General features: G+C 44.6%; 1 protein-coding gene across 8 annotated transcripts in view; it reads right to left on the bottom strand.

Annotated features, from left to right (window-relative positions):
* BZW2 (basic leucine zipper and W2 domains 2) overlaps window positions 1-12326 on the bottom strand; it is a 94182-nt gene that overhangs the window by 25651 nt on the left and 56205 nt on the right. For 6 of the 8 annotated variants that reach the window (XM_039524435.1, XM_039524431.1, XM_039524433.1 and 3 more), the window contains one exon: window positions 2633-2768. In XM_039524435.1, coding sequence (XP_039380369.1) covers window positions 2633-2768 — 136 coding nt within the window. Of the gene's footprint in view, window positions 1-2632; window positions 2769-3608; window positions 3665-4306; window positions 4402-12326 lie in introns of those variants that run through there. The other 2 variants (XM_039524439.1, XM_039524438.1) reach the window with 2 other exon arrangements.

The raw sequence follows: 12326 nt of genomic DNA, 5'->3' as shown, positions 1-12326 counted from the left end.
AGGAATAAAAAGGAGCTCTCAAAAGTTTAAAACGCCTAAGAATATGGGTTCATAAAGTAAGGTTTTTTGCTCTGGATTTATAGTAGTTTAAGGTAAAAATAAATCCTAAGCTTTTGTGTTTCCAGATGCCTCTTGTTCCTGTAACTAACACAGGCTGTCATTTAAAAGCACTACAGGCCATTACCCTAAAACATAGATTAGTGCTTTTGGTTGGATTTTCTCCTAGATTTATTCGCATTGTGAAAGCTGTGGGTGATGGCAGAGCAGGGCTGCAGCTGTGTCCTTTCTTTCTGTGGCATTTAGAAAACAAATGTGATGAGGGTTAGCATGCTGTAAAGGAGAACATGTTCCACTCACAGCTGCTTTGAACAGTTGCAATACGTTGCAGTGAACACTGATTCATTTAAAAAAATACTTTTGTAAAAAAAAGTACAACATTGCCATACGTGTATGAGTTATGATGGGAAACCCACATTCACAGAGAAACAAATGTGAAAAAAAAAAAGCATCTGGAAAAATATTAAGTCTCCAAAGCAGAAGAAATATCACAATGCACCAGAAGATTGAAAGAACAGTTACTTGCCCTACCTTGGCTGTGGTTCTCCAAGGTGATGTAACACTATGGATCCCATTGTAGGTGCACGTGAGTTCAGATTTTTTTAACAGGAGTGTCTACTGGGGTCACATATGTGCACTGTGTGCTCCCATGCAAGGACATAAAGGGCAGCGTGCCCATGACCTTCCTTCATATATTAAAGACTTTGTTTGCTGAGGAATCAAAGTGGGGATAGCGGGCAGGTCTGGGAATCCACACTAACAGCACTTTGAAGAACACCATTAATACAGGGTAACTCTTCTTTCTTCTTCGAGTATGGGTCTGTGCTGATCCACTCACGATGGTGGGAAATGAGGAATTTCAGCTGTATCTAACAGTGATTGAAGTATTGCTCTCCTGAAGTTGGCCTTACAGCTAAGTCCAAGGCATAGCATTTGCGAAAGGTCAGTGGGCTGCTCCACGTTGCAGCCTTGATGTTTTATGGTAAAGGTACACCAACCAGATGGTAACACAGCGAGATGTATTGTGTTACAGAGAGTGCCCTTAATAGAGATGAACAAAAGGTTGGCCTGCTTTAAATGCGGTAAGTAGCCAAGGATCTTGGTACTGGGGGCTGGACAGGGTCCAGACCATGTTGGACTGCCCTTACTGAGAACCTTTTCTATTTAGAAAGTTTTTCAGGTGGATGTTTTTCTCTCTCTATCAGGATTTCCTTGACCTATAGAGAGCAGTCCCTGTCCATGGTACTCAGCCAGCCAACAGCCATGCAACCAAATGTGGTGACTATGGGTCTGGGTGGAGCATCTGGCCATGGGGCTGAGAGATCAGGTCTGGACAGTGTGAGATCCGGGACTGATGGTCATCTGTAATAGGTACATCAGCCAAAACTGCCTCAGCCAATATAAGCTACAAGAATGACCTTTTGATCTTGGAAATCACTCTGGGAATCAAGGGAATCAGTAGACAGGCATAAAGCAGGCCTCTCATACACTGCAGGGGGGAAGGCGTCTGGCAATAATCATACAGTTAGACCCCATCTGGAGCAAAAGTTCTCACACTTGGCATTGTCTCTGGTAACAAACAAGTATTATGGAGATTCCCTAAATATGGAATATCTGCAGGGATCATTCATGATTGGACATGGGTTACCTGCTCAAGAAGTCTGCTGGCTGCCAGGTGAGTTGCACCTCCATAGACTTGTGAGTCCTTGAGGAGAAGGATTTGCATACCAAGCACCTATCTACCAGGAATGTTTCTCTCCCCCAGACAGAACAGTTATGCTCATCAATCGGGGGGATGAGTCAGGCACAGGTCAGGCAGGGTTTAAATCCTGAGGGTTTAAAGCAGTGGTCCCCAAACTTTTTATGTCATGAGCCCATCCTTGCCCATAATGGACTTTGCCCATGTCCCCCTGGGAGCTGTGGCCGGATGTGGGACCAGAGCCGCAGCCAGGGCTGGAGCTGGAGCTGGAGCCGGGAGTGGAGCTGCAGCCAGAACTTCAGTTGGAGTTAGGGCTGTGGTCGGGGCCACACCTGGGTCTGGAGCTGTGGCCAGGGGTTGAGGCTGGAGCTGGGGCTAGGGGAGAGCTGGGGGCAGAGCAGAGTTGGGTGGTGCTCCCTCCTTCACCACCCCCCCACAAGGACTGGCCCAAGCCCCACTGGGCCCCTTCAAATGTTCCTCCATGCCTCCTTAAGAGGGGCACACCCCACAGATTGGGAACCACTTGTTTAGAGTCTGCCATGATGGTTGGCGTGAGGTGTCTCACCCTGCCGTGCAGTGCTAACTATTTTTTTTTTGGAGGGAAGGCATTATTAATATGTTATTTGCAGTGTAGTTGTTTCTGTGATGGTCCCAGGATATCAGAGACCCCAACTGTTCACCTGAAGAAGAGCTCTGTGGAGTTCAAAAGTTTGTCTCTTTCACCAACAGAAGTTAGCACATTAAAAAGATATTACTTCACCCACCTTGTCTCGAATATTAATGTATGTGCTACAACATACATTTCTCCCCAAACCTATTAAAGCTAAAATCAGAAAAACCATTAAAAATAAAAAGCACGCCACACAAAAAATTTACCTTCTTTGACAATATTGTCAGTGAAAAGGCTTGTCAATATGGCCGCAGGAAGTGTTCCATTGGCTAACAGGATCCCAGTGAGCATTGCCAACTTTGTCTGCTCTGTTTCAGAAAAGGCTTTAAGGAACAACAGGAGCTGTGGATCAGATCAGACAAACAGATATATCTGAGCCATTATACAGTTACCACAGAGAATGACAACGTGTCGTGAAGAACATTAAGGGCCAGATTATGAACCCCTTAATTCTCAAAGAGTCCACTGAAGTCAATGGGAATGCTAGTGGAGTGAAGTGCTACTCACCAGAACCATAACAGAATCTGACCTAAAGAGTTTAGCACCAGACATTGCCACACTTACAGGAAATGCAATTACAACAGATTCTCTCTGAGCTGAAATTCAAAATAATTTCTTAACCTAAGCAATACTGATATTCTTGATAAAGCTGACAAAGGGGTGTGGGCTCTGGGAGGGAGTTTGGATGCAGGAAGGGGTGCAAACTCTGGGAGGGAGTTTGGGTGTGGTGTGCAGGCTCTGGGCTGGGGCAAGTGGTTGGGGTGCGGGAGAGGGTGGGCTCCGGATGGGCAACACTTCCCTTGGTTGGCCCCCGAAAGCGACCAGCACATCTCTCTGGCAGCAGCTCCTAGACAGGGTGGCCAAGAGGGCCCCATGCACTGCCCCTGTCCCCAGGGGTCCGCAGACCCTAGTTTGAGAAATGCTGCCATAGATCATCTCACTGAAGAATATAAAATCACTCACAGGGTAAGGCACTACCTCACATGAGTAAGACTGACAGATCTGTCCTTCACTGTTTAAAGTTATGGATGGTTTCTCATTAAGGGCCTGATCCATAGACCATTGACGTCAATAGGATGCTTTTAGCAGAGTCTTTCTATTGACTTCATTTGGCTAATCAGAGTCTTTCCACTGATGACTTCAGTGGGATTTGGATCAGGCCCACAGTTGCAGTTCCTTTACCACAGGGGTCCCCAACGCGGACAAGCGACGTCATCAAGAGGCGTCGCCACCGAAATGCTGCAGAAATTCGGTGGCATTTTGGCGGATGCTCGACCGCCGCCACGGTCCTTCGTCTGGCACCTGCCAGACGAAAAGGTTGGGGAACACTGCTTTACCGACTTATCAAAGCTATCAAGCATGCTAAGAGAACACAGAAATATGAGAGCTTTCAGTTCTTCCTATGGGGATTGGGGGCAGGGAATGCAATTACAACAGATTCTCTCTTAGCTGAAATTCAAAATAATTTCTTAACTTAAGCAATACTGATATTCTTGATAAAGCTGACAAAGGAAATGCAGGAATGTAAGCTGCTGCCGAGACCTCATCATTCCCAGTACTAATTACAGTAAGGCAGCAAATTGGTTTGAGAAGAAAATACAAGCTTCCCTGCTGTGTGAAGCAAAAGAAGATTTGACCTGTTCAGAGAAAATACAGTCAAGTTTACATCTCTTGGGTCTCTAAAAATTACTGTTTATTATCAGCTGTTTTCAGATATGCAATTACAAACCCTTTGCACGACCTGGAGTCCAAGTACTGTATAAACCTATGTGGGTGTTACGTTTACTTTTAATTTCCTTTAATGTACCTCCCCATTTTATATATGAATATTTTTCATTTTGTTTAATTTTACTATGCAGTTTATCATCTCCCATCCTTACCAGAACAAAGCTGTGCAAAATAACTTCTTCCCAGGGCAAAACATGCCATTTTTGTTAAACCAGATGGTCTTGGGGGAAAGGAGTGGCTAAAAACGGTTTCTACCAATGGAAAACTCACTTCCTGCAAAATATAGATTCCATCAGAAGCAAGTTCATTCAGCAGGAGAAAAAACAAGAATTTAGGATATCATTATCGATTTATAAAAATACTGGCATTTCTCTAACTCCTCTTCATCTCCAGCTACCAACACTTGAGCCTACTCCTTACCACTGTCATGGCCCTTTCCCCCTTCCCCTCCCCCATCTATACAGTACATGCAGCCTGTGGAGATAGCCACTGAAGCGATAAAGAGCAGCCCATGCTAGCATGCACATTTTCTTATCCTATCTCCAAATCAGGGGCATTACCTCTTAAATGTATCTGATATCCATGTGATTAAGACAGAATACCAAGTGTGCTCCTGTACCTTCCTGCTGACAATAAATTCATTGTCACCCTCACCAAGAAGTTTCCTGTTAAATATAAGCTGTTTGAATATAGTGACAATTTAAAATTCAAGATCACTCATAAAATACGTTTTTTAAAAAGCCATCATGTCTTGCAAATAACTCTGCTGTATATTTGTAAGCTCAAAAATGAAGCTCTCCTCATTCACACTGTAGTGATTATGTAACATAGCTTTAAATTATAGTTTACACAGGCCCTAAATGCTTCAACCAAAGGAAATCCATCATCTGGCTTTTTAGCGGGCATCTGCTTGCACCATGCTATTTTAGCTTTAAAAAAATATGAATTGAAAATGAAATCTCAAGTGTAATTTTATTCTTTCTGCCAAATTATGACTCAAACAGAAAACATAAGAAAACCTGGGATAAAGATGTCTAGAAGATTTATAAATATATGGGTGAGAAAATACTTGGCTATGCTGTTTTTTCCAAAGAAGGTGCAGACTGATTCCAGCTTAATACAGCAGCTAACTGGTTAGCAGGAAAAGTTATTTAAAGAACGTTATCAAAACCAACAGATCCAGGTTGGGGAAAAATGGGATTTATATTTTAGAGTACCGATCTAAAACGTGCATTTTAATTGCCTTTGTTTAATCTACTGTAACTGTGAATTATGATTAATAGCCACAGGAACACTGACATCAAGAGACCTATTAATATTCTTTATATAGAGCTCAAAGTGTTCAGACTATAAGTACGCAGAGAAATGCCAATGGTAAAATAATGGCCAGGGTCAAAACTCTCAGGAGCCAGATTTAGTGTGAAAGCTGAAATCTATTTTTAAAATATTCCAATGTAATGCCAGTACAAATTATTTGACTGATGGCCGTGGGGACCTAAATCTTCTTGATCCAAGCCTATAAATGTGCTACCTGAAACGTGACTTGGAGACAGCTAAAGTAATTCAGACCTTCCAGTTTGAGACTACCAGCAAAGTTGTTAGTAAGAGGGCAGCATCTTTAGTTCCCCCCTGGAGTTATTTGCTTTTCCTGCTACATCACCCATCTCTTTGGTCCCCATTTTGGCAAATAAATAAGAAGGATTATGTACACCCAATGGTAGCCAAATTGAGTGCATGCACTATTTTAGCACTTCAAACCAGTATTAATTTTTGACCATCCTACTCCTGATGTGCCGCTTGCATTGTTGTGTATGTGACCCATAAAGATCCCTGGGACAAATTCAGTGAAACTGCATGCATTCACACAGGGCCGGCTCTACAGCTTTCGCCTTCCCAAGCAGCGTGCCGAATTGCCGCCCCAGGCGGCGGGGGCAGTCTGTGTGCCCTTAGGGCAGCAGGCGTGTTTCCGCAGCGGCAGCAATTCGGCGGCAGCTTCTATGTTTAGCTGAAGCTGCCCCGGACAGCTAAACATAGAAGCCACTGCTGAATTGTCCTCACCACGGTAACGCGCCTGCCGCCCTAAAGGCACACGGACTGCCCCCGCCGCCCAGGGCAGCAATTCGGTGCGCTGCTTGGCGGAAAAACAACAGGGACTGCCGCCCCTTGCAGAATGCCGTCCCAAGCACCAGGTCTGAATTCTGGGCAAAAAGCTGCTATTTTTAAAGCCATTACTACTGGCAGCAGAGTTCTACACTCCTATAGGCTGCACAGAGAGGGAGATTATAAAGGGAGCAGAAACATCTTTAACTACCAAAGCACTAATAATAATAGGAACCCATTGGTATTATTCAGAAACACTTTTTCACAAACATATGAAAAATGACACATGGAAAAAACTTTGTTACACCTCTTTCCATAGGAAAAAAAAATCACGTATAATAGTATTAAAAACCTACAACATTAACATGTATCAATCCTTCTGAATTTCAGAAATCTACAAATTGAACTTTAGCATTTTTTTTAAAGGTTACTACAAGATCTGAAGTCACATAATATTGTTTAAGATGTTTCCTGTTTCTTCTCAGACCCCACCCGAAACCAAAATTTCTGCTTACAAAAGGTCTTTTGGGACAGGTTCTAATTAAAAGCTCTTTAAGTTTATTACATTTCAATACAATATCTTTGGGGCAGGGACCTTGCCTTCCTGCCTGCAAATGCCTAATATTCTGTTGATGCTATAAGAATATTTGAACTAATGAAGTTTTAAAAAGATAGCTCTAAGAAGCTTATGTACAGGATCATTTTCTTAATTCCAGGGTATTATTATACAATCCTCATTTAGTTGCAAAATGCAGCCTTAATTAAGTATTAAGGAAAAACTTCAAAATCTTTAATTAACCCACTTAGGAACAATTAAAAAACCAAGATATTCAGATCTAAGCTGTTATTACAGATTTTCATTACTGATTACTTTAAGAGCTCTTCCTTTACTAACACTGTTACTAACCTCTGTTGGGGAGTCACAAAATGCCCAAGTTATTTCAGAATAGTTCTGAACCTCCCACTGATAGCATCACTTGTCTATTACTGCATTTGGTTCTGAATGCAAATTGGTTCCCAGTATGAAAAATAAGAAGTATAACTGACTCCAGTACTATATTCATAGCACATCTACAACTCCTACTTATTTCAGTGGGAATTTTAAGTGCATAATGGGCCCAGGATCAGGTCTATTGTGCTGTGTTACAAGACATTTTAAATTTTTCTTTGTTTTTTTTAAACCTAAAGTGAAGTTCTGTGCCGTATAAACTATCCACACATATCCTATGTAAACAAAAAGGTATATGGACTTCTTTTGTAATCTGGAAAAGCACAAAGGTTGAGAAGACTAAATGCCTCCATCCACCTACAAAGTGCAGTTATTCCTGAATAACCCCACTTCCTGAAGTGTGTTATTGCTTTAAAATTCACACAATTGTTTTAAAAATACTTTTCAGCATTGCAAAATAAAAGCACTTTACATATCCACAGAGAAGCACAGCGAGCTTCTTACAGTATCCCATGATTGTGTCAGTTCTGTTCTGCACAGCATCTTATGCCTAATCCATATTTGATCTCTCAGCAAGCCACCTTTCTGGTATCCTTCTACATAGTTTCAAGCAATTACTTTCATTAGGGAAAGAGGAAAAATGACCAAAGTTCCTTGTACCATATCTCACTACTTGCACATACTCCTGTACGCCTCATTAACATTTACCAGTGCAAGTACAAAAATCTACACATCTGCCCTTTAGAATGGATGTTTATAATGGAGAAAAATATATTTCCTTAGCCTTGAAAAAAGTTAGGTAAGATAGCCAGCAAGTAGAATGCTGCAAGGCTGAACCATTTATATCTACTGTATATATTATATATATAATTATGTTTTACTGATAGACACAAGAACATCAGGCTAATGCATGCACATGTATATGGGGCTAATCCTGTTTGTTTTATACATGAGTCGTCCCGCTGATTTTAACAGGAATACCTACAAGAGTAAGGTGAGCAGGATTTGGCCCCAAGTACTTTCTTAGGATTCCTCAGATTCCTAGGCATTATCTTAATTGTAGTAAATAAACTTAGGCTTATACCGCAACTTCAACAACCAACACCTGTCCATTAAACTCTCTATGGAACACTCCCACACTAGCATCAACATCCTGGACGTGATGATCAGCTTCAATAATGGAACCCTACAGACACCTATACACAAGAAACCCATGGATCACCACACCTACCTTCATAGATCTAGTAACTACCCCAACATGCAAAGAAATCTATTATCTACAGCCGGGCCCTCAGATACCACATAATATGCTCTGAAGAGGAAGTCTGGGATATACACTTTAAAGCCCTCAGAACCACCTTCACCGAACAAGGACACTCCACCAGAGAAGCAGATCACATCATGGAATAGGCCATCCAAATTCCCTGAGAGAACCTACTTCAATACAGAAATAAAACCCCTCTGACTGCACACCCTTAGTTATCTACCATCCCAAACTGGAACCCATACAGGGTATCATCAAACAACTACAACCCATACTTGATGGGGACCGCATCCTGAAAGAAATATTTCCTGAACCCCCTCTTCTGGCCTTCAAACAACTCCCCACCTCTCCAAGTTCATCAGAAGCAAGCTCCCCACAGACTAGGACACACTAACTCGAAGCAGTGCCAGACCTGCCAGAACAACAGATGCAAAACTTGCAGACATATCTCCATCACTACAATGATCAACACCTCTCACAACACACCTTTCAAGATCTATGAGTCCTACACATGCCTATCACAACATATGGTGTACCTCATACAGTGCACTAAATGCCTGAACAACAACTATGATAATATAATAATAAAATGATAAAAGACAAAAACACCACAAACTGTGGGTGAACACTTTTCACAAAGAAATCATTCTACAGCGGACCTATCAGTCCTCCTCCTCAAAGGAAACCTGCACAACACTTTCAAAATACGTCCCTGGGAGCTTAAATTCATAACTTTGCTAGACTCTAAAAATCATGGACTGAATAGAGATACTGGATTTATGGCTTATTACAACAATCTGTAACCCATGAACAATCCCACTCTTCCTCCCCTGCCTTCTTCTCTCCCTCCCCTGCTTCCATGACTGGAGGGATGTTAACAGCCCACCTCACCTTGAATGGTCCTTTGAAATATGCGTTAACTATTTATGCTAAACAATCTGAGTGTCACAGCTAAATACAAGGTGGAACAGAGTACCTTTCCCAGACCTGAGGAAGAGCTCTGAGGAAGCTCGAGAGCTTGTCTCTCTCACCAACAGAAGCTGGTCCAATAAATGCTATTACCTCATCCACCTTGTCTCTCTTATTTGGGCTGTGACAATTCACCATGTTGCCGAGCATCTGTGAACTACTGGCATGAACTTTAACTGATAATATTAATAGTAGGGGGTTAGTAAATTTAGTCACTGTGCCAGGACATGATTTCCAACAATTTTTGAAATTCCTTGCATGAAATAAGTCTAGATTAAAAATTGCTTATCAGAGAGAAATTGCTACTGAAATCTGTGGCATACTTACACAATTGGGAGGAAGTCCTTATAAAAAAAATCCTATTTTTAAGTCTCACTTCTTTTACAATAAGATTTGAAAGCCAAAAGCAGACATGAAAGGGAAATGCTTCTCAAGGTTCACAGGACTATCAATGATCTTTTGTAATAATTATGAACAGGAAGGAATAAAATATGACCCAGTGAAAGCAAGCACTACAGTGCAAATTGCCATCTGAGACAATCTCACCTTAAAAAAAAAATTAAAGATTCCCCAAATACCACCTGCTTGAGTAAAGTGAGACTGCTGGTCTGGCCCTGATTTTCGGCATGACTGTCTCTTACCTTAGCTGAACTTTCCACCAGCACTACCTGAACACTCTAAATTGGATGATGTAACTGCCAGAGTATCAACTTCACTGCTGGGACAGTCACAACCATTTCTTATGGTATCATCAAGGCATCATTTCTCATGTCTTCCTAATACTACCACAATGGCCCTTAAACTGAATTACTCTATGGGTTGGATGGTGCCTACTTGCAGAGTAGGTGCACAAAAAAGAACAAAGTGGGGGACAGGGAGCAGGGGGTGTTGGATAGGGAGTAGGGTCCTGGGAAGGGCATTCAGGCACCGACTCCATGGGTGCTCTGGGGCTGGAGCACCCACGGAGAAAAATTAGTGGGTGCTCTGCACCCATTGGCAGCCAAGCTCCCCTGCCCACCCCCTCCCCCTCCCCAGAGTGCACCATGTTCCCGCTCCTCCGCCTACCTCCCAGCGCTTCCCGCTGCCAAACAGCACCTTAGGATTTTCCAGGAGGGAGGAGGAGGAGCGGGGACGCAGCGCACTCAAGGGAGGAGGCAGAGAAGAGGCGGGGCAGGGGCAGGGACTTGGGGGTGGAATGGGGGCAGGGTGAGGGCGGTGCAGGGGCGGAGGGGAGTCAACCACCCACCGGGAACAGCAGAAGTTGGTGTCTATGCTCAGGGGACAAGGAGCAGGGGGGATTGGATGGGTTGGAGGTTCTGAGGGGGGCAGTCAGGAGGCGAGAAGTGGGAGGGAGCGGATAGGGGGCAGGGGCCAGGCTGTTTGGGGAGGTACAGCCTTCCCTACCCAGCCCTCCATACAGTTTCGGAACCCCAATGTGACCCTAAGCCCAAAAAGTTTGCCCACCCCGGCTTATAGCCTATTCACTATGCAGCACCAGAGTAGGCTCTTGAGATCTTTCATCCAACTACTAATCTACCCTCAGCCTGATATCTAATTAAATTGTGAGACCTGAGAAGACCATAGCCTGCGGAGGTACGGCCAGAGGTGAGCTGGAGCTGGTTCGCACCAGTTCACATGAACCGGTTGTTAAACCACTTCCCTATGAGGAGAGGGCACTGCGGCTTTGATGGGCTCTGGCCAGGAAGTGATGTAATTCCTCCTCTGGCTGCCAGGGGTGCTGCACTGCAGGAGCCATGTGGGCCACCGCCTGGCCCTGTTGCCGCTGCTGCTCCCCCGACCCCTGGCCGGGGGGCTCATGCTGCTGCCTGGTGGGTCCCTGGCTGCTCTGCTGGGCCTGGGCTGCGTCCTGCTGCTCGGGCTGCTCCGAGCCCCTCTCCCCATAAGTACCCGCCACCCTGCCTGCAGCCAGCCCCTGCCGCACCCTCTGCCCTGTCTCCAGCCAACCCCTGCCGCACCCCCTGCCTGAAGCCAGCCAGCCCCGCACTCCTCTGTTTCCAGCCTTGCCAACCCCTGCCCTGCCTCCAGCCAGCCCCGCACACCCCTGCTCTGCCTGCAGCCAGCCCCTACCTCCAGTCAGCCCCTGCCCTGCCTCCAGCCAGCCCCACACCCTCCTCTCTCCAGCGAGCTCCGCACCCCCTGTCCTGCCCACAGCCAGCCCCGCACCCCTGCCTCCAGCTAGCCCTGCCCCACGCCCCTGTCTGCAGCCAGCCCCACGTCCACTGGTGCCCTGCAGTTCCCAGGACAGTAACCCTGCACACCTGCTTCAAAGAGGGGGGCAGGGAGCAGCTGGGACCCACACATGTGCACACCCTAGGGTGACCAGACAGCAAGTGTGAAAAATCAGGACAGAGGGTGGAGGGGTAATAGGAGCCTATATAAGAAAAAGACCCCAAAATCAGGACTGTCTCTATAAAATCGGGACATCTGGTCACCCTAGCACACCCCCAGGGAGTGGCGGGGACCCACACATGTGAAATGGAGCTCATTTCTAGCTCAGGCCCATCTTTTAAAAAAAGAACTTTAAGTAGGGTTAACATACATCCGTATTTTCCCGGACGTGTCAGGCTTTTTGGTTCTTAAATCGCCGTCCGGGAGGAATTTTTAAATTTTAAAAAATTCCTCCCAGGAAAATACGGACATATGGTAACCCTACTGGTACAAAAAATACATACTGTGGCACATCCCTTAAATCAGAACTTTTTATAGGGAACCGGTTGTAAAGATTTTGGCAGCTCATCACTGGGTATGGCTGAAAAGTAAGTCTTATTTGTTAATTGGGGTAAGCAAAAATAGCCAGTCCTAGAGACTAATATCCTCCAGTAATACACAATTTTAGGGAGCAGCAGTGCAAGATTTCCACCAGGGCTCT

Source organism: Mauremys reevesii, linkage group 2 (assembly GCF_016161935.1).
Source record: "Mauremys reevesii isolate NIE-2019 linkage group 2, ASM1616193v1, whole genome shotgun sequence".
In the NCBI taxonomy this organism is placed as follows: Eukaryota; Metazoa; Chordata; order Testudines; family Geoemydidae; genus Mauremys; species Mauremys reevesii.
This window is presented reverse-complemented; position numbering and strand designations above follow the sequence as displayed.